Below are 26,730 nucleotides of genomic sequence, written 5' to 3' on the forward strand. Positions count from 1 at the left end.
ACTCATCCCTTGAGACTCAACAAGAGCCATTTTTTCAGCTCAGATCCAAGGTAAAGAAAGCATATGGCACTGTCTCATTAGTGGCTTTTTTCTCTCAACCACATATGTGCCCATAATCTTTCAATAGCTTTCCAGAAGAACAACCAAAGAAAATAGAGCATTAATTCTTCGATGGCATTGGCTTTTTAAAACCATAGCTTTAAGATTCAGCCTTTGGGCTCATAAAGTATTTAGAAATAAATCATTTACTTCTTTCAGAAAACTTTACACAAATTTAATAAATGGTTTAAGTCACTTTCTTTATATTGACCTGAGGTAACTTGGATTCTGTTGAATCAGCATCAAAAACACCACGAAATTTTAGCTCTTGCCTTTTAAATGCTGATTTCTACAGAACTTGGAATCAGGCTTTTAAAAAATTCCAAAACAAGAATGGGCTTTGAGTTCAGATGTGACGTCAAGAGGTATGTGAGCCAGAAGTTTTCAATAAAAAGCACAATGCATGTTTCCTGTGAACAACAGAAAATCGTATTATTTTTCAATGTTATGTATTTCTTTTAAAAATACAAACTGTTGTGATAAGATTGGGACCAACAGATGATGAAATTCTAGCTAGAATTCTGCTTGGTGCCCAGAATGAGCCCATCAGTTCAGAAAAGAAAGAGAATTATAGAGGCCACAGGCTTCTATGAGGAACACCTTGTTCTGTAGAAACCTCTCCAGCACATTTCATTTGTTTTATTGAGTCTTGTTTATGGCAAAATGCTATACATGTATTATATAAATTGAAACTTGATGCTACACAGGCATGTGAGATTCCCAGATAAAATCCTAGAGAGAGTGAGAGACAAGGTCTGCCTTTAATACAACTCAGAGAGATTTCCCATGAGGGGCTCCAGGATAATTTTCCACAGTACAATGCACTACTTTATCAGTAGTAAGTGACACTACACAATGCCCTACGCAGGGTTTATATTTTGCTACTTTTCATGCTATCCTGTTTTCCAGAGGAACTGTATCTATTATGTTTTCCACAGAATTTATTTGGATACCATGCTACTGTTTCTTCAAGCTATTTAAAGTAATCAAGTTACTTGAAACTGTTGACACTTATTAGTTCATTCACTTACCCATCTATTCTTTTATGTATTCGTTTAGTAAAAATGTATTGCATAGCTACTATGTTTACTTGTTTTTAAAATTTTATGGAGTACTTACTATGTGCCAGATTGGGCATGAAAAATAAGCTGTGTATGTATCTAATTTGCATACACTCATTAGGCCAAATCATGGGTGTTATGAAGACAGTTATTAAAATCTTAAAAATAGAAGTCTTAATTTAAAATAATTGTTAACTACCATTTCTTTAGCGTGCCAGACACTGAGAAAAACACTTTTTCTCTCCTTTTTAAATGTTTCCTTTTTTAAGCCAGAGTCTTGCTTTGTTACCCAGGCTGCAGTCACAGCTTACTGCAGCCTTGACCTCCCAGGCTCAAGTGATCCTCCTGCCTCAGCCTCCTGAGTAGCTAGGACTACCAGCATGTGCAACCATACCTAGTTTTTTTTTTTTTTTTTTTTTTTTAGAGACGGGGTTTCCCAAGTTGCCCAGGCTGGTCGTGAGCTCAAACAATCCGCCCACCTCAGCCAAAGTGCTGGGGTTACAGGTGTGAGCCACTGCACCCCACCCCTTTTTTCATTTTTAACATGTTATCTCATTTAGTTTTCATTTTTAAAAAACCCTAAGTGCTAGGTATTAACTCTAATTCGTAGAGGATAAAACAGGTTTAAAGACATTGACTAGCTGGGTGTGGTAGTGCTTGCCTATAGTCCCAGTCACTCAGTAGGCTGAGGCCATCAGAGTTCGAGTCCGGCCTGGGCAACATAGCAAGATCCCATTGCAAAAACAAACAAATAAACAAACACAAAACTATTTTTGGCTTGAAATAGAAAAGTTGAGCAACGGTGTCTTAAACCATAGCCATATTTAATTAAGTTACATAATAAAAAGTCTGGAAGCAGGCAGTTTCAGAATTGGTTGTTTGCAGCAAAACAATATGTTGGCCCTGTCTGTTTGTCCCTGGTTCTCCTAACTTTCACCTCAGGGTCACGAGGTGGCCAGCATGGCTTCAAGTATCACATCTTTACATGACAAAATCCAAGAAAGGAAAGAATAGAGAACTTTTTTGGATTTTTGTCTTTTAAAGGTAGGGGAGGACAGTCTTTCTTATAAACTCACATTAGACTCCTCTTTACATTTTACTGGCAAAAACTGGGTCCCATGCCTACACCAATCACAGGCAAGGAGCCTAGGGTTACAGTGATTGGCTAAGATCATTTATGATACATCTCCTTAAGATAGGAGTGATTTTGCCTTTTATTTGTATAAAATCAATTTTCTCTTCTCAAAGGAGAAAGAGGCAAACAATAGGGTCTCCCTCATCCACTAAAGTTCTCGTAGCTGCCATGTGATAAAGAATTTTCTTGCTTGCTATGGACAGCCTTCTTCCATAATACTTTAACTCAGAAATTATTATATTTTTGTTTTAGAACAATTTGGATCACTGAGACAGAGATTTATAAATCAAGTCTCTTTCAACATTTTTCCTTTAAACTTTATTGAGAGTAGTTAGTATTATCAATCCAGATTTCTTGACTGGCATTTTATTTGTTAAAAAAAATTTGCAACATTTTAAACATTCTTAAATTATTCAAACTTTTTAAACATCCACATTAAGACAGTAGATTGAAGAAACATCTATTTTAGCCACCCTTCTGGAATCCCACAAAAATGGTAATAAAGGAACTTTTAAAATAAATAACCCCACAAAGAAGAGAGCAACAAAATATTGGAAACTAGAAAGTGAATGGATAAAAGGTAACTGATTAAGCAGTCTCAAGACAGTGGATCCTTAAACTAAAAATAAGACAAACTGAGAAACAGCTGATTTATACCACACAATGCTCAAATGCATTATACACCTCGATATTAAGCATACCTGGGGAAGGCAGAGAGGTTGCAATATTTAAGAAGGATTGGGGGCCAGGTACAGTGGCTAACGCGGCTGTAATCCCACAACTTTGGGAGGCCAAGGCAGGCAGATCACTTTGAGCTCAGGCTCAAGACCAGCCTGGGCAACATAGCAAACCCCGTCTCTACAGTGGTGGTTTGTGCCTGTAGCCCCAGCTACATGGGAGCTTATGTGTACTGATTGCTAAATGCCAAGACTGCCCTCTCTAGCCCCATTCCTCAGCCCAGCTCCCAGCAGCCAGCAGTCAGAGCCTTGTCCTTCAGGGAGAAGATTAGAAAGCTTCTCTGGGCAGCATGACCAGCCAAGATAAAAGATTTACAGATACTGACTTTGGAGGTTCCTTAGCAATCGGCCCACCCAGATTGCCATAGAGTCCGTTTTAAAGTCCATAAGCCTAATGCATACATTCAGAGTTTCTCATCAACTTTTTAGTCCCTTACTAGTACTCATGAGTGGATCACTAAGGATTACAAAACTGCTGAGGATAGCCTCTAATCCAACATGGAAAATAGAAGCACAGCAGTTTAAAAGCACATTGGCAGAAACAGAGACCATGCATTTTTAAACACTGAAAAAAAAATTTTTCTCCTCAAAGAAAAGGGAAGATATTGTATCCAAGAGCCAAAAATAACATGCTGTTACAAAGTAATACAAACAAGACCTTGGAAATTAAAAGTATAATTAAAATGGGAGAGAAGGGAGCCATGAGGAAATCTCCAGACAGTAAGAGAAAAAGGAAAGAAGGAAGGAAGGGAGGGAGGGAGGGAGGGAGGGAGGGAGGGAGGGAGGGAGGGAGGGAGGGAGGGAGGGAGGGAGGGAGGGAGGGAGGGAGATGGTTTGGATGTTTTGTCCCCTTCAAATCTCAGGTTAAAATGTGATTCCCAATGTGGAGGTGGGGGCCTGGTGGGAGGTGTTAGGGTCAGGGGGGCAAATACCTCATGAATGCTTGATAGTGTCCTCGCAGTAATGAGTTCTCTCTCTGTGAGTTCTCGTGAGATCTGGTTGTTTAAAAGAGCCTGACGTTTCCTCCTCAAGCTCTTGCAATGTGATGCTCTTATTTCCCTTTCACCTTCTACCATGATTGGAAGCTTCCTGAAGCCCTCACCAGAAGCAGATGCTGACATCACACTTTCTATACAGCCTGCTGCACCATAAGCCAAAATACAACTCTTTTCTTATAAATTATTCAGCCTCAGGTATTCCTGTATAGCAATGCAAATTGACTAATACAGGAAGGAAGGAAGGAGGGGAGGGAAGGGAAAGGAGAGGGGGGGGGGAGGGGAGGGGAGTCGGGGAGGAAGGAAGGGAGGGAAATTAAAAAGAAGAGAAGAAAGATAAGAAAATCAGAAGACCAGTCCAGGAGGTCCAACATAAAAGTAATACAAATTTTAGAAAAAGAGAGCAACACAAATAAAGAGGAGGAATTTATCAAGGAAATGACTCAAGAAAATTTTCCCAAACCAAAAGAGAATATTTTCCATTTTGAAAGGGCCCACTGAAGGTCCAACACAATAGGTGAAAGTAGAGTCACAGAAAGTTGCAGTATTATGAAATTTCAAAATACTGAAGACAATAAAGTTTTAACCCTGAAATTTTAAGACCAGATGGAAAAAAGAAATTACAGGCCATCTACAAAAGGTTAGGAATCAGAATGTACTAAAAGGTCTAACTAGAGCAATTAGACAAGAAAAGTAAACTTAAAAATTAGAATAATTTTGATTTTCTCAAAAAAAGTTAGATGTCAGTGGAGAAATGCCTTTAAAATTTTGAAGAAAAAATATTTCCAAAGAATTGTATATGTTGCTCAAGTAGCAAGATAAAATAGATACTTTTTTATATATGGACTATCTCATAAAATTTGCCTCTCATTTCCTTTTTTATGACGTCACAAAAGAATAAGCTTTTTTAAAACAAAAGAGTAAAGCAAAAAGAGAAATACTTGGGACAAAGGAAACAGGAGAAGGAAAGGGAATTCAGAGAATCCTGGCCAAGGAAGAACCCAGGATAATTGCTGTGCTTGAAGCATAGAGAGTAATCAATTCAGATTTGATTATGTTAGAAAAAAAAAATTTTTTTTTGAGACAAGGTCTCACTCTATCACCCAGGCTGGAATGCAGTGGCGTGATCACAGCTTACTGCAGCCTTGACCTCCCAGGTTCAGGTGATCCTCCAGCCTCAGCCTCCCAAGTAGCAGGATTATGGGTGCATGCCATCACACCAGGCTAGTTTTTCTATTTTCTGTAGAGATGGGGTTTTGCCATGTTGTCCAGGCTGGTCTTGAACTTCTGACCTCAAGTGATCCACCTGCCTCAGCCTCCCAAAGTGCTAGGATTACAGGCATGAGCACTGTAATCCTGGCCTACCTTATTTTTTAAAAAGATAACAATAAGTTTGAGTGGTTCACCTTGGACCTACTAAATTATATTTTCCAGGGGCCTCAAATCTATGGTCTTCAAAGTCTTCCTTCATGATTCTAACAATAGGTTGGGTTCTGGAGTCACAGAGTTTGGAGACTGTTTCAGCAATACAGATAAGAAATGATGGTTGTCCAATCAATACTATGTCAGTAAAAATGGAAATAAATGGGGAGATTAAAAAGGTATTTATTTTACAGAAGTGGAAAGAAGTGCTCATTAACACATCCATTAAGTAAACACTAACTTATTATCTAGTATCAATAATGAAGAGTATGAATGAGCATAATATCTGGCTCTTACATGGCCTATATGAACTACGCTCTTTTAATGTTGCACTTAGCAATCCAGGTTCAAGAACACAGAATGCTTGTCATTTGTTACACCTGCAATTCAGGATCAAGAATGCTTGTCTTCAAACTATACATAGGGCTATAATAACCAAAACAGCATGGTACTGGTACAAAAACAGACACGTAGACCGATGGAACAGAACAGAGAACCCAGAAAAAAGTCTACATATGCACAACTATCTGATGGTCTTCAACAATGTTGACAAAAACAAGCAATAGGGAAAGAACTCCCTATTCAATAAATGGTGCTGGGATAACTGTCTAGCCATATGCAGAAGAATGAACCGGACCCCTACTTCTCATCATATATAAAAATTAACGTGAGGTGAATTGAAGATTTAAATGTAAGTCCTCAAAGTTTAAAAATCCTAGTAGAAAACCTAGGAAATATCCTTCACGACATCAGCTTTGGGAAAAAAACTTACAGCAAAATTCCCCAAAACGACTGAAACCCAAACAAAAATTGACAAATGGGACTTAATTACACTAAAGAGCTTCTGCACAGCAAAAGAAACTATCAATATAGTAAACAGACAATCTACATTATGGGAAAAAATATTGGCAAACTATGTATCTGACAAATGTCTAATATCCAGAATCCATAAATAAACCAATGAACCAGAAAAAAAAATCCAATTAAAAAATGGGCAGAGGACATGAACAGACACTTCTCAAAAGAATATGTATGGTCGGGCACAGTGGCTTACACCTGTAATCCCAGCACTTTGGGAGGCCCAGGCGAGTGGATCATCCAAGGTCAGGAGTTCGAGACCAGCCTGACCAACATGGCGAAAACCCATCTCTACTAAAAATACAAAAATCAGCCGGGTGCGGTGGCATATGCCTCTAATCCCAGCTATTTGGGAGTCTGAGGCAGGAGAATCGCTTGAACCCAGGAGGCGGAGGTTGCAGTGAGCCGAAATCATGCCATTGCGCTCCAGCCTGGACAACAAAAGTGAAACTCCGTCTCAAAAAAAAAGAAGAAGAAAAAAATGTACACTCAGCCAAGGAACATGGAAAAAAATGCTTAACAACACTAATTATCAGAGAAATGCAAATCAAACCACAAGTACCATCTCACATTAAGCAGAATGGTGGTTATTAAAAAGTCAAAAAATAACAGATGCTGACAGGGCTGTGGAGAAAAGGGAACGCTTATATACTGTCGTTGGAAATGCAAACTAAGCCACTGGGGAAAGCAGTTTGGATATTTCTCAAAGAACTTAAAAGAGAACTGCCATTCAACTCAGCAATTCCACTATTTGGTATATACCCAAAGTAAAATAATTCATTCTATCAAAAAGACACAGGCATTCATATGCTCTTCACAGCACTATTCACAATAGCAAAGACATGGAATCAACCTAAATGCCCATCCATGATGGACTGGATAAAGAAAATGTGGTACATATACACCATGAAATACTATACAGTCCTTAAAAAGAATAAAATCATGTTCTTTGCAGCAACATAGATGAAGCTACAGGCCATTATCCTAAGCAAATTTATTCAGGAACAGAAAACCAAATGCTGCATGTTCTTACTTATAAGTGGGAACTAAACAATGAGTACACATAGACATAAAGATAGGAACAAGAGACAATGAGAACTACTAGATGGGGAGGGACAGAGGGGAGCATGGGCTGAAAAACCACCTGTTGGATACTATGCTCACTACCAGCATGATGGGATCATTTGCACCCCAAACCCCAGCATTATGCAATATACCCATGTAACAAACCTGCACATGTACCTCTTAATCTAAAATACAATTTGAAATTTTTTAAAACAAGAAGAATGCTTGTCATTTGTTACACCTGGGAAGGATCTGAGAAATTACCCACTTTTGCTTTACAGCTAAATAAAGGGACACTTATTTTTTTCTTCACCTTAAAGTAATAGAAGTCCATTACTTAGAAATACAATTCTGAAACTTTGCTCCCTATAAAGTTACTGTGACTTCTCTACATTCAGGTAGTTTGTTTCTCATGTTTGAAAATAAGCATATATGCTGTATTCTGGGAAATACTCCAGTATTCCCAACCCTCTGGCACAGAGCTGACACTTAAGCAAAGTGACTTTTTTTCTTCCTACCAGCTTCATATACGAGATACTGAACAAGCAGCAACTCAGAAAAGTCATCTGAGAGAGGCCTGGGCCTAATGGAAAGATGTGAACCGATTCATTGCAGAACAGTTATTTCCTTCACAACCATATCATTAGTCAAGATAAGAAAACATGATGTAAAGAGCAACATCCAGGTTCTTGCTTGTCAAGAATTCCCAATACTCTCTCTTTGTTTGCTGGGATGCCCTGGCATCAGGATCAGAATAATCCAGCTCTGGAGATTACCTGGCTGTTTCTCAAGTCTAGTTTAAGGTTTCTTTTGAAATACTGATCCCATCTTTTTGGCAGACATTGCTAATAATGGAGGCTCATAGTACTACATCTTGGGATGAAGTTTGAGACTTTTCCAGATTTCGTATTTTAGTTCCAACTCCAACATGCAGATGAGTTACTACCTACAGAGAGAAGCAAAATCAGGGTGGCCTTCTTGAACCAGCCTCTATAGCTGGAAGAGGTCACCACACGAACTGGGAATGGAATTGGATAATGAGGAGGACCTAGCTTCATGGGTTGAATAATGGCCTTCTTAAAAACAGATCTACAGGGAACATCAGAATGTGACCTTACTTGGAATAAGGGTCTTTGCAGATGTAAGAAGTTCAGGATCTTGAGACAGGAACATCCTGGATTTGGAGTGGGCCCTAAATCTAATGACTGGTATCCTTATGAGAGAAAGGAGAGGGAGATTTTTTTATTTTAATTTTATCTTTTTCTTTTTCAACTTTTATTTTAGATTCAGGGGGTACATGTGCAGGTTGGTTACCTGGGTACATTGCATGATGCTGAGGTTTAAGGTACAAATGATACCATCGGCCAGGTATTGAGCATAGGACCCAGTAGTTAGTTTTTCGACCCTTGCCCTTCTCCCCGCTCCCTCATCTAATAGTCCCCAGTGTCAATTGTTGCCATCTTTCTGTCCACAAGTCAAATCAGCATCTTCCCCGGCCCCACCCACCTCACACAAAAAGGACTCAGGAAAGATGAAGAGAAGGAATGCTTTTAAAATTTTTAGTCATTCACTTTTATTATAGGATCCCCACAAATTCAGTAGAAAAGGGGTGGGATACAGAAAAAAAAAGTGAGAGAATGGAAGTTGTATGATCACTCTATCAAACTACGCAAACCAGGACTTAAGTTTTTTACCATGCGAAGCAGAGCTTTTAGCAATTTCTTAGTGACTCTGAAGCCAGGTACTGTCTTAGGCACTTTTGTATACATTACTTATTTCATTTGAGAAAAAAATATTTACCATAGGAATTTCACCATGAATGTTCTATCATGTGTTTAACCTTGATTTGGAATCTGATATATGTTTTTTAGAAGGCCATTTTTTTAAGAGTTTGCACTTCCAACATCTATTCCTCAGACACATCAGGGAGGCAAATATTAAATAGTAATTGTAAATAGCAAGTCATCTTCTCAAACCAAGCCAATCTTATTTTAAAATGTATTAAAGGTATGTAAAATAGTAATCCGCTGAGAACTAACAGAAGCACGTAGACATAATGCACATTTGGAGACTTTACCAATGGTATCACAACCAAGCCCATGTCGATGACTATTGTTGCTAATGGAAATGGCAAAAACACCTGAAAAGAGCAAAGTTTGAAAAAATATTAGATATGAACATCCATGAATGATACCTGCATATTTATATAAATAAAAACGCAAAGATACAAGCTAATTAAAGAAAACAGGCTAAATTAGCTGTAAAGTTGAATAAATCTGGCTTAGAAGTCAGATAAATGCCTGAGTGAAAGGAGATGTTGAAGACTGTCATTGTCAGGTTGGAGGGAATGGGCATCTAGCATTTGACTGCTCATGAATGGAAATAACTAGAACCATTTGCTGGTAAGATCACTATCTACTGATCTGGGTACCATGAATCTGTTAAGAGGGAGTTTCTAAAGCCCAATGGAAGTAACAACAATCTTCTCTGGAAAATATCTCAAGGCAGTAAGAAATTCATGACAAAACAGAAAGACTATCCTCAGACTCTCTGTTACACAGGTAAATACTGACAGGTAAATGTTGTAACTTTATAGGCTCAGCATATTAAAAAAAAATCAAGACAAAAATTTTAGCTAAAACAATTTTCCCTGTTTTATGTTTTGTTTTTGCTTTGCCAAAAGCCCTAAAGACCAGTCCCTGGTACCTGCTTTGTGTTAGAATTGTAAGAGTTATCTACAACATTACCCAATCTAGGGAGAAAATCGATATAAGATATAACTGATATGAATCTATATTCCCCAAAGATATATATTACACAGCTAGTCATAATTTACGAAAAAAACCCTTTAATTAGAGGATCATTTGTTGGGATTTAATCATTAAGAATGTCTTCTTGGCCGGGCACAGTTGCTTATGCCTATAATCCCAGCACTTTGTGAGGTCAAGGTGGGTGGAACACGAGATCAGGAGATCGAGATCAGCCTGGGCAACATGGTGAAACACCGTCTCTACTAAAATTACAAAAATTAGCTGGGTGTGGTGGCAGGCACCTGTAATCCCAGCTACTTGGGAGGCTAAGGCAGGAGAATCTCTTGAACCCAGGAAGCAGAGGTTGCAGCAAGCCAAGATCATGCCACTTGCACTCCAGCTTCTCCAGCCTGGACGACAAGAGTGAGACTTTGTCTCAAAAAAAAAGAAAAAACAAAGAATCTCTTCTTAGCTTATAAAGTGTCCCAGAAAAAATACTTTATCATCTCATGGCTCAGTATCAGTTATCAAATAACTGAGAGAAAAGAAAAGAACACTCCTGGGGGCATACAAGACAAATTTCAGCCACTTGTACTTAAGGCTGCCCTTGCCTTCCTTTCTGATGCAAATGTAAGTTGAATAATAATATGAGCAATAATATCCATCAATGTCAGACCCTGGATTGTTTGCATGCCTTAGCTTACTTAATACCTCCAACGTTAATATGAGGTAGGTATTATTTTTTCCCATTTTAGATCTGAAGAAACTGAGGTTCAGAGGTTCAATAACAAGACTAAACTCAGCTACTAGCCAAGCAACTGGACTTGAGCCCAAAACTCTTAATGATTATCTTATACTGTTATTTGTATATAACAAATTTATCTTCCAGTTCATAACTTCTTTATAATTGTATCTATTAGGGTCAGTGATCTAACAAAATGTGGATCAGAAAACAGCAAAAGACATGTTAAAAAGATGCAGCATGTGAAACTATACAGAAAGCAGACATTAGGGAGGCACCTCCAAGGGGGGCTATGGCCATCAGCCCTGCTCTAGATTAGATCTCTCTCCTTATGTGCTCTCTGAGCATCCTCTGCAGACCACTAGGTAGCAATCGTCACACCGTGATTTTTGGTTTACATGACTGTCCAGATAGATTATAACCTGCCTAAAAGCAGGAGCCAAGTCTTAATTCTTTTTCTACTCAAAGTACCTAGCAAGGTGCTTAAAATATAGTTGCTTCTTGACAACTAATACTCAAACACACAACAATTAAGAGATGACTGGATGGAAGAAGTTGGAAAGAAGACTGGAAAGGAAGGACATAAATCAACCATAGTTGGTGATGAGAACATTGCTTTCTTTCTCTCAGCAGTTCTTCCTTATATTTTGTATTTAGCAAGAGTTAAACACTCCAAAGAGACTGCCTAGATTTGAATCTTGACTCTAATCCATGCTGTGTGAGCTTGAGCAAGTGACCTAACTTTTCTAAATCTGTTTTCTTATCTGTAAAATGGAAATAACAATTGAATCCACCTTTTTATTACTAAGAGGATTAAAGGTGATCACCCAAGCAAAGTTTTGAACATCCTACCTAGGCAACTAAGATTATTTTATTATTCTGATAATCAGACCGTCAGGGCCGTCTTTCTCCAATAACGTTCTTATGCTACCAAGTTTTGCTGCTTATTTCCTCTTCTACAATTAAGTGGTTGTCTCCTCTCCTGTGAAAAGTTTTTTCATCCAGACTGAAAGTCAGTTTAAAATAAGTAAAGTTGAAAAGATGTAATTTGCCAACAAAGTAAGTTGATGTTTCAGAACAGTAGATGTTATCACTTGTGACCTCACCTTGCCTCTTCTGTTTCCCATCTGCTAAATCTGGCCCTGACTGTGGAAGACATTCATATGCATGACTAGTTACATAAGTAGACAAAATAATATCTGGTCAAAAGACTCATAATGATCTGTCCAAACACCCAGAGAACTATTTTTCTCTCTAATAAACCGTTAAATGGAATCTAAGAGATTTTTATATTGAATAACCTAGCCAATAAAAATGAAAATTAAAACCAAGACTAGATTATTCTCATGTGTTTCACAGTAACTGAGTATTCAGAAGATCTACTTATAGATGCTCTGATTATAATCTTAAATACAGTTATACTCAATATCTGTTATTTCACACAGAAAAGAATTAGAAATCCAATTTTACCTTATAAGGTATAGATAGATTGGGTTCCCGGTATCTCCGCCTTAGTATTCCTATCATTAATAATATAGACCATAATGAACGCGTGAAAAAAATATAGTTTATCAAATCAATTAGACTTGTTAAGATAATTGCAAGGGATCCCAAAGTGACAAGTAGTAGCACAGCTGTAAATGGAGAGGAGTGACTATTAAGTGTATTAAATAGCAAAGGCAGCTGGCCCTCTTGGCTTGCAAGATATATTGGTCTCGATGATTTAAATATAGAAATCAGAAGGTTGCTGAATAATGAGGTAGAAATAGCAAAAGGCATAATCCATGCTAATGAGGGTAAAGCTCGATCAGCCCATGTGATAGCTACAGCATCTGCAGAAAAACAAAAATACACAAAAGAAAATGTGTTAAAAGAGAAATACTAATGATAAACCTTTTATTATTTCAAAATGAAAACAGAAACTTAAGTAATTAATAACATTTAGTTTGCTTAATTTTATCATTTATTTCCTTAGTTACACCTACATAACACCTTATAAAGGTGTCTATTTGACTCCATGACACTGTATTGTAAATGGTTATCATTTTATATGTCTTCCCCAATAGACCAAGAATGTTTTTGAGGGCAAGGATAATCCATTTATTTTCTATAAAACTAGTGGATCACTCTGTGACAGACATCCAGTAGGCTTTCAATAAACACTTGTGAAATAAATTGATTTTGTTGAATGGATGATTGAATCCATGGTTATTTTCTAAAACTAGTTTATAGAGTCTTGATAGTTACATTCAGAGTCCAAAAAGCACAGTGCAACACTACTGACACCAGAATGAGACTTTCCCACATCATGGTGCAATTTGAAATACTTAACAGAAAAAGGAACCATGTAGATGAAGAAAATAAGTTACACACCATTAAAAATATGTATGACATTTGGGACTTTTCTATAGACCAGTAGTTCTCAATTGGAGTTAAATTTACTCCTCAGGGTCATTTGGCAATATCTGGAGACTTTTTTGGCTGTTACAACCGGGGAGGTAGGAGGTTGCTGCTGGTATCTAGTGAGTAGAGGCCAAGGATGTTGCTAAACATCCTATAATGTACAGGACAATTCTCTACAACAAAAAATTATATAGTATAAAATGTTCATGGTACTAAGATTAAGAAACTAACCATTAGAGAATATTCTACTTTTTTTTTTTGCTTAAAGATAAAAGATCTTATGAGTACTAACTTAATAAAAGTCCACAGGAAAAAAACACAACTGTGAAGAAAAGCATCCATTGTTTGTGAGAACCCACTTGATTCAGTTCATATTATGTGGATATGTGCTAGGACAGATCACTCAGTCAGAGAGAAACAAATTCTCAGTTTTTCAATGGAATGAGCACAATGGGGCCTGAGGTCCCTGGGGGTAGATGTCCTTGGAGCCTTTGTTCTTGTGCCAAGGTTGGTTTCCAGGGGTACTTTTGGGACATCAACATACTGGCTTATAACACAAGGTAGGACTTCCCAAATGTGACAAAATTAAAATATCATTAATAGCTCTTGTTCTTAAAGATATTTATTTTTTGTAACCCTTTTTAAATAGCCTCAACTGCCATTTCACTTTTTTCCTTAGTGCTATTCTACAACTTTGGATCTTTCTTAAAAATATCTTGTCTCATTTATTGTTCTTCTCAGGAAGATATTGTTGGTTGTTTCTCCTGGACACCCATACCTCCACAAATTTCACATTTTCAGTCACATTTCCAAAATATTTCTTTCTGGTAAGGCAAAGGAAATTCCCCTTCAATTTCCCAGTGTGCATTCTACAAATGTGGTTAGTTATAACTTGAGGAGGATCAGGTGCAGCTCTGTCAGTGCTGGCTGGCAAAAACTATACATCTTTCTACATCATCTTTAGCTCTATGCCACAAGGGATGTTTTTTCTTTGTTACTGTTTCCACATGTTATTTCTTTTCTTTTAAAAATGATTTCATATATGTTTTAGGTGAAAAGTAAAATAAATGGCACTGAAGCACATGAAGTGAAAAGTAAATGTCCCTCTCCTCACCAGCCTCCCATTCATGCGGAGCAATGTAACTACCATTAACAGCTGTTTGGATCCTCTTCTAGAAATTTTGCATGAATGTATAAACATCTATTAGGGTTGTATATGAGTGTGCATGTATGTGTATGCTCACTTAGGCTTGCTTCTTCACGTTCATCTTGCTCTTATTAGTACATTTGCATGCATCTAATTATTCTAGCAAGTTCTCAGTATTCCATTATATAACTGTCATTGCGTTTATCTACCCATTTCATACTGTTTTATTTGTAGCTTATTTTCAATTTCTTGCTCATATAAAAGGGGCTTTAATGAAAACACTCATTCCTCCCATTCTTGATAGTTGTTCAAGTCTCCTTAGAGTAAATTCTTAGAAGTGGGACTTGTGAGCCCAGAGGTATATACATTTTAAAATAAGGATGATATTACAAAATTGCCCTCCAAAAATAATTGCATCAATTTACCAATAAGCGATTCTAAAATTCTCACTTTCTCTTCAAAATTCTTTTATTATTAATTTATTTATTTATTTATTGTCTATCATTGGCTATCTTATCAAAATTTTTAACAACATCTGGGTACTTGGGACCAGCTACTTTTAGGCTGCATCTTGACAGGGAAACCTCAGTTTCTGCTTCCATAAAATGTATTTACCGTTTTAGATTATCTGATCCTATGCCAATTTTCTCTAGTTTTAAATATGGCATGGAACTCTCAAGAAAATCAAATGTGAGCACCCCTGTCAGCAGTGTGTGGCAGGACTTTAGGAACAATGAAATCCTCAGTTTTCAAAGCTGGGACAGGGCTGCTCACTAAGGCATTTCCATACACCTTTTTCTAGAAGAACACCCTTCCCTTCTCAGTTGTGAAACTTATTCATAATAAAGGCTATTTTATTTCCTAAGAGAAAAATAGGTGAAGAAACAAGTCAGAGCTCTGACACGGACACAGACAAAAACATTACATGATTAATACCATTCTTTCTTTTTCTATCTAAACCACAAATATTAGAATCTAATATTTATCACAGCCTGGTGTAATTCTTTCAATGTTCCTTAAATAAAATGTAGTATCCAATTCCTGCCACATCATGGATGCTCTATATTCATATGGAAACTTTTCATATTTTTTACATATGCTTGTTTGATTGAAAAAATGCATCCCTTAATCGTTAAAATTTCTTAATTTAAGAAACTATATTTGGGCCTAGTGGCTCACGTCTATAATCCCAGCACTTTGAGAGGCCAAGAGGGAGAATCACTTGAGGTCAGACCAGCCCGGCCAACATGACAAAACCCTATCTCTACTAAAAATACAAAAATTAGCCAGGTGTGGTGACCCATGCCTGTAATCCCAGCTGCTCAAAAGGCTGAGGCACAAGAAGCGCTTGAACCTGGGAGGTGGAGGTTGCAGTGAGCAAGATTGTGCCACTGCACTCCAGCCTAGGCAACAGAGCAAGACTCTGTCTCAAAAAAAAACACTATTTCTTTTGCTTGTAACTTTCCCCCTTATTACACAAATTTTGCACTTTAAAGAAAATTTGAAATATTCAGTGCAAACAATAAAGTAAAGATCACATACAATATCATTCCCATTGATCACCATTGTTAACTACCTATTTACTGTTTTATATCATTATATACATCCTGACTTTTTCCTCATTATTGTCCCTTTTCTTCAAGTATCCATCAACAATATCATCTTTTACAAATCACAGAATGTTCTATTATATAGATTTCCCATAAATTTTCTATTTGTTTCAAGCTTATTGGATATTTTTATGGTTTTTAATTTTTTGCTATCATACATAAAGCTATGATTACTATACCTATACATACATTTTTTCATGTATGACTCTGATTATTTTCTTAATTTAAATTTCTTGTACAATAAACATGCAGATATTTGGACTTAAAAAGATTAATTTAGAATTTAAACAAAAAGTCTAAAGATGATATGCCTAAAAAGGTAAGCATCGTAGCCAAATTACAAGTGATGATGGTCAAAACACTTCACGAGTCTTCCATACATGCCAGAACCATTGTGCCATCTACAAAATTGCTATAATCATTATTACATCAAAGGAGATATTCATGATTTTTTAACAACCCGTATGGACGGAGCACTGGTAGTCATAACAGACGCCAGCTTCAATGAACCGTAACAACGGTGCTAGCTGACCAGCAGCCCCAACCACACCCACAATTAACTTTGTAAATTTATTCTTTATATAATCAAGGTAGTTAATAAATCACTCCTTGTTCTGATCTGAATTTGCATTTGGTTTTTTCCCACAGACACTTAGAAGCTTGAATCCATCTAGTTTATAGGTCCCTAAGATAGCTAGACCATTATGAATCAGCACTGATACCATATGGCATCACCCTGCAGGGCAGTAACATAAGAATTGAGGGAAAGTTTACCAGAATTTTATATCAAAATCTCCCTTAGGTTTGCATCCATGCCTCAAAGATTCACCAAACCAATAATAGCTGCTCAAAAGAGATTAGTCCTAAAGGTACTGGGTGATAGGTTTATCTTGTGAGGTCGTTTAATGCTGGCTTGAGGAAATTACTAGTCTTCCACTTTCCCTGTTTCTCATTTCTTTCCAAATTTCCTTTTATTCCTTGATCTGTTACTCATTTTTCAATGTATATTTATTTAAAATTTTCTCATTCTTTTATTCTTTATTCTACAATTTGGTCTCTAAGATAGCTATTTTTTGGTCAGATTTCCAATATGTTCAGGACCCTTTGCCACCATAAATTTTAGAGTTGTTCATGGTAAACCATATTATTTTAACATCAATATTAATTATATGCATCAATTGAACATTAGCATCTACTCTTTTAACTGCCAATATTCTATACTTCAAATTGATCATTTTTTGTGACACCTAGAAAAACATTGAGACTCAAACATTTTGAAAGTTTTAAAATCGACGTAAACAGTGATTACTCAGTGTCACTCTGGTGAGATGAGATCATGAAAGGAATACTAATATTTTGAACCTGATCTACACCATATATCAACATTATATACATCTTTCCATATTATTAGAAAAGGCATAACCATGCTTAAAGATGAATCTCCTTTCTAAGATAAATCATTCCCTTTGGCCCTCTGTTATTTTAGAAAATTATAAGTTGATTCTATATATAGAATAATGAACAGTAAACAGTGGTCCTGACTGGTGAAATGATAGTTATGTTGAAAGGACCAGCACTTTATTTATTGCTTTAGCCATTTGCATACAAACCTGAAGAGAGAATTTCCCTGGGTGTCAGAACAGTCAGATAGGAAATGTTAACCAGTAAATAAACTACAGTCACCAGAGGTAACGCAGTAAATATGCATTTGGGAATTGTTGTTCTGGGCTTCTTCAGCTCCCCTATAACACAAAAGAGGACACAACCATAATTGGTAAACATTATTTCTAAAATTCATTATTTTTAGATTATTATTTTTGTATTTGTATAAATTAATGGGGTACAAGCATGATTTTATTACGTGGATAGGTTGTGTGGTGGTCAAATCAGAGTTTTAGTGTATCCATCACCTGAATAACATACATTGTACCTATTAAGTAATTTTTCATCATCCACCTGTCTACTCCCTCTCCCTTCCAAGTCTCTGTGGTTCATCATTTTACTCTCTACATCCATAAGTACACATTTTGTAGTTAATTATGAGTGAGAAGGTATAATATTTCTCTTTCTATTTTTGAGTTATTTCACTTAGGATGATGGTCTCCAGCTGCATTCATGTTGCTGAAAAAGACATGATTTCATTCTTTTTTATGGCTCTGTAATATTCTGTGGTATATTATACACACACACACTAGTGTTGTGATAAACATGAGTGCAGATATCCTATTAATTTATTTTCTTTTGGGGAGATACCCAGTAGTGGGATTGTTGGATCAAATTGTAGTTCTATTTTTAATTCTTTGAGAAATCTCCATACTGTTTTCCATAGACATTATACTAATTTACATTCCCACCAACATTGCTCCGTGTGCCAACAATTGGGCTAGGCTCTTCTTATTCATTCAGCCACCACCACTACACATACACTAAAATGCACACACACACACACACACACACACACACACACACACACACACTGGTGGACTGCTACACACCCACCTGCCTAATATAGCTAAATGAAGAAAAATATGAAATATGCTTCATTTTCTCCATAGATGGCAAAATTTCTGAAGATAGACTTAAGAATGAAAAATGAAATCGGAGCCCATAAGTCCTGTACCATTTGAAGCCCACTTATGTGTTTAGCCTCATCTATTAAGTCCTAGGCACTGAGTTTGGATAGTGGGAATACAATGGTGAGCAGAAACTACATGAAATTTGACCTCAAGAAGAAGAGCTACACATGAGTTAAATAATTGCATAAATAAAAGGTTAAAATACTAGTGACTATGGTAAGTGTCTATATGAAAAGAAACAAGGTGCTATGGAGATATATTATGTGACAATGTGATAGTTTCTCTTGCTATCTGTGTTTTATATATAGACTGACTGGCCTTTGCAGTTCCTCAACAATGTCCTATCCCTTCTTGCCATAGGGTCTACTCTCTTATGTGGAATGTTCTTTCCTAGTTGCCTAGTTGACCCTACCCTTCCTTCAGATCTCAGGAAAATAATTACTTCTGGGAAACTAGGAAAGGAAACTCTCTCCCTGGCTAGCAAAATTTTCCTATTATACATTTCTCATACTGTATATTGAAAGGAGTTAAAGAGCCCATCATAAATTATCTCTTCCTGTATGCTCTTGACCATTCCTTTATGCCAATATTAAGTGCAAAAAAAGGCCAAAAAAGTTGATATTTAGCATCATATAGAGTGGATTCTCTAGGACAGTTTTATTTTTAAATATTGTTCCATTCATCACACCATTTCCCCAAATTTTGTCCTACCCTGAGAATTGCTCTGTGGCATGAAGAAATGATCATCTATAACCATAATATACAATGGCACCCTGTGCCCTGCCCAGTGGAAAGGAACAAAGAACAGACATCCGATCCACTGGAAGCCAATGATTTTCGGTATACAAGAAAATTTATCTCAAGAATTTGAAACAAAGTTCAAGAGAAAAGCAACGTAATGGTGTTAAAAAAGAAAGGAAGATGAGAAAATTTGGTTTTTTTTTATTTCTAGAACTTCCCTATTTTTTTCATATTTATTTATTTATTTTATAGAGACGGGGGTCTCGCTATGTTGCCTGGACTGGTCTTGAACTTCTGGCCTCAAGCAATCCTCCAGTCTAGGCCTCCCAAAGTGCAGATTAAAAACGTGAGTCACCATGTCCAGTCTGCTTCCCTATTTTTTGTTGCTTCCTAAGATGTGTTGCACAAATCTTCCTTAAAATATAGCATTATCCTTCCAGTAAGTTCCCCTTTTATTGTTTAAGTTAATGTATGTGGGTTTCTGCTACTTAAAACCAAATCCCCTTTACTAATAAATATCTATCATTTGACATATCAAATTTCTTCCATCTGTGTCTGCCCAGGGGTTGGATCTAATGCCCGTGGGGAACACTAATCTGAGCTGATTAAGAACTTGATTAGTAAAAAATTAGAAGGTTTTAATTTTAACCCTGCCTGCACCACTTTGGCTGTCAAGGTTTCAATCTCCTTATAGTGAAAACTGTAGGGACAACAAAATTCCAATCCTAGTGTTTAGCATATAATAAGTGCTGAATAAATGGTTGTTGTTAATTACTATAGTTATTAAAGCTTTGGGACAAACAAAAGGGCAATTTTTTGGATTATCTGTTCTTTCTTCTGAGCCTTTTACTTGTTCTTATTATGTACTTGATATGTAAAGAGGAGATGGAGATTACAATTTAATTTATAATAAAAAGTTATAATAGCCAGACAAGCGACAAATATCCTTGACTCTTGAACTTAAAAGTTGGGTATTCCAGCCGGGTGTGGTGATTCACGTCTGTAAACCCAGCACTTTGGGAGGTCAAGGCAGGTGGATCACTGGAACCCAGAAGTTCAAGGCCAGTCTGAGCAACATGCCAAAACCTCGTCTCTGCTAAAAATCCACACACAAAAAAACTTAGCTGGGCATGATGGTGAGTGCCTGTAGTCGCAGCTACTCAGGAGGCTGAGGTGAGAGAATCAATCAAGCCCAGAAGGTCAAGGCTGCAGTGAACTATGATTGCACAGCTGCACTCCAGCCTGGGTGATAAAAAATAGAAATTTTTTTTTAAAAAGATGGGTATTCCTACACCTTGCAAAGTCGCCTGTCTACAAATCACTATTTTGCAGGTAAAAGGGTTACTTAAAACTTAGATGTACTTAAGACTTATTTTGTAAATTAACAACTCCAGCACACACTGAAATTCCTCCAACTTTTGTTCACCACTAGCGGCTTGTGAGGAACTCCATAATAGTTTATAGGTTAGGAAGAATAAATTCTGTAAATATATTTTCAGCTGACAATAATTATCTAACAATGAAACATCTCTGCAATGGGATACAATGAAACTGGCTCAAATAAAAATCCAGAAATCTTGCTTCTAGCCTTGAAAGCAAGAAACAATGAGATTTGCTCATTATGCCAGCTGCTGAAATTGGCCCATTTAATCACAAGCCATGTAAAACAGTAATCTCCTCATAGCTTTCTTTTCTCAATACCTTATTTTTAACTCAATGCAAACTGACTTCCTCTCATGTTCAAAATTCACCAATGACTTCTTACATTATCAATGATGGCGCACCAACCAGTCCTCATGATCCTTGACTTCTGAAGCATTTAACCAGATAGATTATTCCCCACTTTTTGAAACATATTGTGATTTTCCTCTATACCACTCTGAGCCTCCTCTGGCTTCCTCACTGAATCTTCTTTCTCTACCTCCTGCTTAAAAGTTGGCATTGTCCAGTCATCTGTTCCCCTCCAACCCTATGCCGTTTCATCCTTCGTCTCTATGTACTTGCCTTAGTAATCAACTCTATGTATTTTGTCCTTCGTCTCTCTATGTACTTACCTTAATAATCATATCTAATACCAAGACTCTCAGATGGAAACCATTTTGTAGTCACCTGAGGTTGCATGCCTTGTCTTATATCTACACTGCATTGCTTCTATTCTCCACGGTTTCACTCATATTTTTCTGGAATTTTGTGGATTCAATTCAAATTGCCACTTTTCCACTCAGTGACAGCAAAAAGTGACCTTTCTATTGATTTCCAAGGTAATTATATTGTTCCATTATAGCTATCTATTAAATACTGTATCAAATTATTTGTTTATAAGGCACAGAATTATAGTCATTTTAAACCATGATATACATTTTGCAGATAATAAAAAAGAGGCTAGAAAGGAGAAAACACTTGCTATAGTTGGTAATGGCAGACCCAAATCTAGGTATTGCCTCTTCTACTACACTGTAAGCCTTTTTGATAAAGACTATATCTTACTCATCTTGAGGCACCAGTACAGGGTTTTAAAAATAGTCTTTGAAAAGATAGTGGCTACTCAAATGATTTCACAAATGATAGATAAATTAGTGGTGGGGGACCTGAGATTAGAAAAAGTTTTGTTCAGTAGTTAAGAGTCTGATACATATATAAATAACAAGGAAAAGAACTGATTTTTTAGAAAAGATTGAAGGTGAGAAAAAATGAAATAAAAGAATGTGAAAAGTCCTTAAGGGGATGGGAGGGAAAAGATAAAGAATTCAAGGGAAAAGACCAACTTTGAAAATGAAAAGATGAAAACTTCTGTCTAACATTGAAGGGAAGTGTATACAGCCTCAGAGCAATCTAGAATATCTATGCTTCTCTGCTCTTTAAAGATACTAAAGAACCTACAAAGAACAAAAAACAGAACTACCATTTGACCCAGCAATTCCACTACTGCGTCTCTACCCACAGGAATAGAAATTGTTATATCAAAAAGACCTCTGCACTTGCATGTTTATTGCAGCACTGTTCACAATAGCAGTCATGGAATCAACCTAAGTGTCCATCAATGCATGATTGGATTTTTTAAAAATGTGGTATATACACACCATGGAATACTACACAGCCCTAAAAAGAATGAGATCATGTCTTTTCCAGCAATATGGATGCAACTAGAGACCATCATCCTAAGAGAAACAATTCAAAAACAGAAAATCAAATACTGCATATTCTCACTTATATATGGGAGCTAAACAGTAAGTACACACGGATATACAGAGGAAATTGTGACACTGAGGATTCCAAAAGTGGGGAGAGTGGGTGGGGGGTAAGGGTTGAAAAATTACCTATTGGGTACAGTGTTCATTGTTAGGGTGATGGCTACACTAGAAGCCCAGACCTCACTATTATACAAATAAATCCGTGTAACAAACCTGTACATGATCCCTGAATATATAAAAATAACAATGCTCAAGAGCACAGTAAAAGTGCAAGGCAAAATCCAGCACTTGTTGCTCTGCTCTGATGTTCTGAGTGAACCAAGAAGATGCTGTTCCACTTCGGCACCCACTTCAGTCAGCTGCCCAGTGCTGTCATTGCAGACAAGGGGTCTGAACTGCTGGAGAATTTCCTGTTTCGGGTGTCCAGGGAGTACTTGTCTGGAGGGTAGGGAAAGGAAGTGAGCCTCTTTCGGGCTCCTATAATCCTGGTTACAGTATCTTCGCATTGTTGGCTAATTTATTATTTATTTATTTTTCTTGTTTTGAGACAGGGTCTCACTCTGTAGCCCAAACTGGAGTGCAGTGGTGCAATCATAGCTTACTGCAGCCTCAAACTCCTGGGCTCAAGCGATCCTCCCACCTCAGCCTCTTAGTAGCTAGGACTAAAAGTGTGCACTTCCACACTCAGATAATTTTTTAAGAAATCTGAGGAGGTGGGCAGGTGCAGTGGCTCACGCTTGTAATCCCAGCACTTTCGGAGGCAGAGGCGGGTGGCTCACATGAGGCCAAGTGTTCAAGACCAACCTGGCCAACATGGTGATAGCCTATCTCTACCAAAAATGCAAAAATAAGCCAGGCATCGTGGTGCACACCGGTAGTCCCAGCTACTCTGGAGGCTGAGGCAGGAGAATCGCTTGAACCCAGGAGGAGGAGGCTGCAGTGAGCTGAAATCATGCCACTGTACTCTGGCCTGGGCAACAAGAGGAAAACTCTGTCTCAAAAAAAAAAAAAAATCTGAGGAGAGGGATCTCACTATTTTGCCCAGGTGGTCTCAAACTCCTAGCCTCAAGTAATCCTCCCATTTTGGCCTCTCAAAGCATTGGGATTATAGGCATGAGACATCACACCCAGCCCTATTTTAACTTTTAAATGCATCCAAGGTTGCTGTAGGGTGACTGCTTTTATAATGCACAGATGAAAATTATAGCTTTATCATTAATTAGAATGCTTGATGTGAAAATGGTCAAGTGCAAGTAAAATCAATTTGTATTATTACATTCATCAATGAAAGGAAAAAATTATAATAAAATATAAAACATAACTCCAAAAGTAAGTAAATAAAAATACTTAGAGCCTCAATGCGTCATACCTACCTACAACACAAACATAGTCTGGCATTGGATCATTCCTGGATTTACAGTTTCATGGGTGGGGAATATTTTCACAACCCCAGCATTCATCCATTAACAGAAAGGAAACAGATTAACACAGAAGTCCCATACCTGTGGTCCCAGAAAGGAAAGTTGAAAAAGAGAAGTTGTTCAATCAAATAAGTACCTTAGCATAAATAGGAAAATAATTAAGAGTAGGTAACAAGTGCCAGGCTGGCATGATCTGATTCAGAAAGTCACAAAGAAGAAAGAAACATTAAATCATTTAAGACTCAAAATACAACAAATGATATGCATTTCATATTGTATGCAATAAGTCATGATTTTAGATTTTTTTTCCTCAATGGATTGTTACCTGCTATAAGTGTAAAGCATGCCCCGCCTGAATATGCAAAATATCCTTGGAAGATGGCTTGTATAAGGTGAGACATATCTGGAAGTTCAGCATCAAAAGCATTCTGAAATCGTTCTACATTCTCCTTTTTCCCTCTTATCAGGAACACTACTCCAGTTAGGGAAATGAAGCTAAGTATGGACACTTTCAGCACTGAGCTAGCTATCTGAAGCCAAGTCACTTCTTTCACACCACGAGAAGTCAGAATTCCTACAATCCACAACATGGCCAATGCCAGACATTTCTTAGGCAGCTTTGGGACAGAGCAGCTGGGAAAAAAAGGCTGGATGCTGTACTCAGCGAGGAGCAGAGCTTGGCCAGCAACTACCCCTGACCCCAGAAACAAGGATGTCCAGAGATTCAAAAAAGCAACCGTGGAGCCAAAGTATCTCTTGAGAAAATAGTATTGAGCTCCACTGCATGGGAAGCTTATACTTATCTCTGCAGAGCAAAGAGTTGATGTCATGGCCAGTATGGCACAGCCAGCCCAAACGCATAGGGAGACTCCCACGTTCATGCAAGAGTATGCCAACACACCTTTGGGGGACACAAAAATTCCTGCACCAATGATATTAATAAGCAAAAAACTTGTGCCCCACCAATATCCAAACACTCTCTTGAGCTGTATTTTCTCCCCTCTATCCATTGTAATTGAAGAGTTTTAAAATTCTATATAAATTACAATTTCTAGATTTTCCTGCCTATGTAGCTGCAAAGGATGTTGATGGATTCCTGAAATAAAATAATTCTGTCCTTTCTGTTCCATTTTCATTAAGTATAGCCTGGTTTTAATAATTAACAAAATAGAGGTGGAAGGTGGGGACAAAAAATAATAAGTAACAAAATATATGTGACACATTCAATAAAATAGACCAAGATGTAGAAGGGTTTGGTCTGACTTGTCTTTCAATTATTATCAAAAGAATGCATTCAGATTTTTTTTTTTTAAAAACAAGGAATTTCCAAGAAGACATGGATTACAGTGCAAAGTTGGGGCTTCCTACTCTACTTCACTGCTTCCCAAATGCCTTCCCAGTTCCCTGCTCTGGAAACAATCATTTTATTTTACTTTATTTTATTTTTTGAGACAGAGTCTCACTCTGTCACCTGGGCTGGAGTGCAGCCTTGACCTCCTGGGCTCAAGTAATTCTTCCACCTTAGCCTCCCAAGTAGCTGGGACTACGGGCATGAGCCACCACACATGGCTAAGGTTTTTGGTGGTTATTGGTTTGTTTTTGGTGGCTGTTGTTTTGTTTTTGGTAGAGATGGGGGGGGTCTCACTTTGTTGCCCAGGCTGGTTTTGAACTCCTGTGCTCAAGTGATCCTCCCACCTTGTCTCCCAAAGTCCTGAGATTAGAAGCCAACCATTTTAAGGTATGTATGGTTTTAGATCTTTTTGGTGCTTGTCTTCATAGCTCTAAATAATATAAAAAGACTTTTATTTCTAAATATCTCAACTTTAGAAAGCAAATACTGACCTCTTTCCATGAACACTGAGGAATTAGTTCACTGTCCTTTTACTGCCTTGACTCCCTCTTCTTCACATTTTTTTAAATCACTAAGCTTTCAGGAAACAATTTTATCAGGCTTATATTACCAGAAGCTAATTAGCAAGGCAAGGGAGGGAAATGCTCTGAAACATAAGCCTGTCTTTTAACCAGTCACCTATCATTCTGGTAGCCTTAGTCACATACAGAAAATTGTGAACAGAAAGTACAAGAGAAAGAAGACCTGGCCCCAGGGGCAGAGGGAAGGAGGGTCCTAACCATCTTGTCCTAACCTACAAGTCTAGGGCCTTAGTAGTTCCCACATTTGTCGACTTTATAATGCAAAGCCCTGTCCTGAGAATTTCCAAAGTCTCATAAACCTGGAGCACATATAAGCCTAGGAAATAAGTATTTCTGTCTCTCTGTCTCTCTCTCTCTCTGTCTGTCTGTCTCTTTTTTAAGTTGGGACTAGAGGGGTGTGCCATGACACCCAGCTAACTTTTGTGGGTTTTTTTTTTTCAGTAGAGATAGGGCTTTCCCATGTTGGCCAGGCTGGTCTCAAACTTCTGACCTCAGGTGATCCACCTGCCTCTGCTTCCCAAAGTGCTGGGATTACAGGCATGAGCCACTGCGCCCGGCCTAGTAAAGTATTTCTCAATTGTCCCCTCAGAGTAAGTGAAAGTGAAATTGCTTGGTTTTGCTTTGGTTTGGGAAAACTGGCTATTTTCTGGCAGATTGCATCCAAGAAAATTCACTGATAATACTACATAGTGATATAGGGCTGAGTGCAGTGGGTGGCTCATGCCTGTAATTCCAGCACTTTAGGAGGCCAAGGTGGGCGGATCACCTGAGGTCAGGAGTTTGAGACCAGCCTGGCCAACATGGCAAAACCCCATCTCTACTAAAAATACAAAAATTAGCCGGGC

General features: G+C 37.6%; 1 protein-coding gene across 1 annotated transcript; it reads right to left on the reverse strand.

The window, feature by feature from the left end:
* Positions 1–8,212: 8,212 nt before the first annotated feature.
* SLC7A13 (solute carrier family 7 member 13) lies at positions 8,213–25,067 on the reverse strand. The gene is made up of 4 exons (XM_003821159.6): positions 24,279–25,067; positions 17,635–17,766; positions 12,335–12,696; positions 8,213–9,512 (listed from the first exon to the last, which is right to left on the reverse strand). The coding sequence occupies exons 1-4, from the start codon at positions 24,961–24,963 to the stop codon at positions 9,279–9,281; spliced, it is 1,413 nt and encodes a 470-aa protein (XP_003821207.3). The 5' UTR covers positions 24,964–25,067; the 3' UTR covers positions 8,213–9,278.
* Between the last annotated feature and the right edge of the window lie 1,663 nt (positions 25,068–26,730).

The sequence above is a fragment of the Pan paniscus genome, chromosome 7, assembly GCF_029289425.2.
Source record: "Pan paniscus chromosome 7, NHGRI_mPanPan1-v2.0_pri, whole genome shotgun sequence".
Lineage (NCBI taxonomy): Eukaryota > Metazoa > Chordata > Mammalia > Primates > Hominidae > Pan > Pan paniscus.

Excerpts from the sequence above, each read along its gene's own strand:
- SLC7A13 (XM_003821159.6), bottom strand. The coding sequence starts at position 24,963 with ATGGATAGAGGGGAGAAAATACAGCTCAAGAGAGTGTTTGGATATTGG. Across the intron at positions 12,697-17,634 it reads CAGGGAAATTCTCTCTTCAG|ATGCTGTAGCTATCACATGG; the intron begins GTTTGTATGCAA and ends GTTTTTCTGCAG. Across the intron at positions 9,513-12,334 it reads ATCTATCTATACCTTATAAG|GTGTTTTTGCCATTTCCATT; the intron begins GTAAAATTGGAT and ends TGCTCTTTTCAG.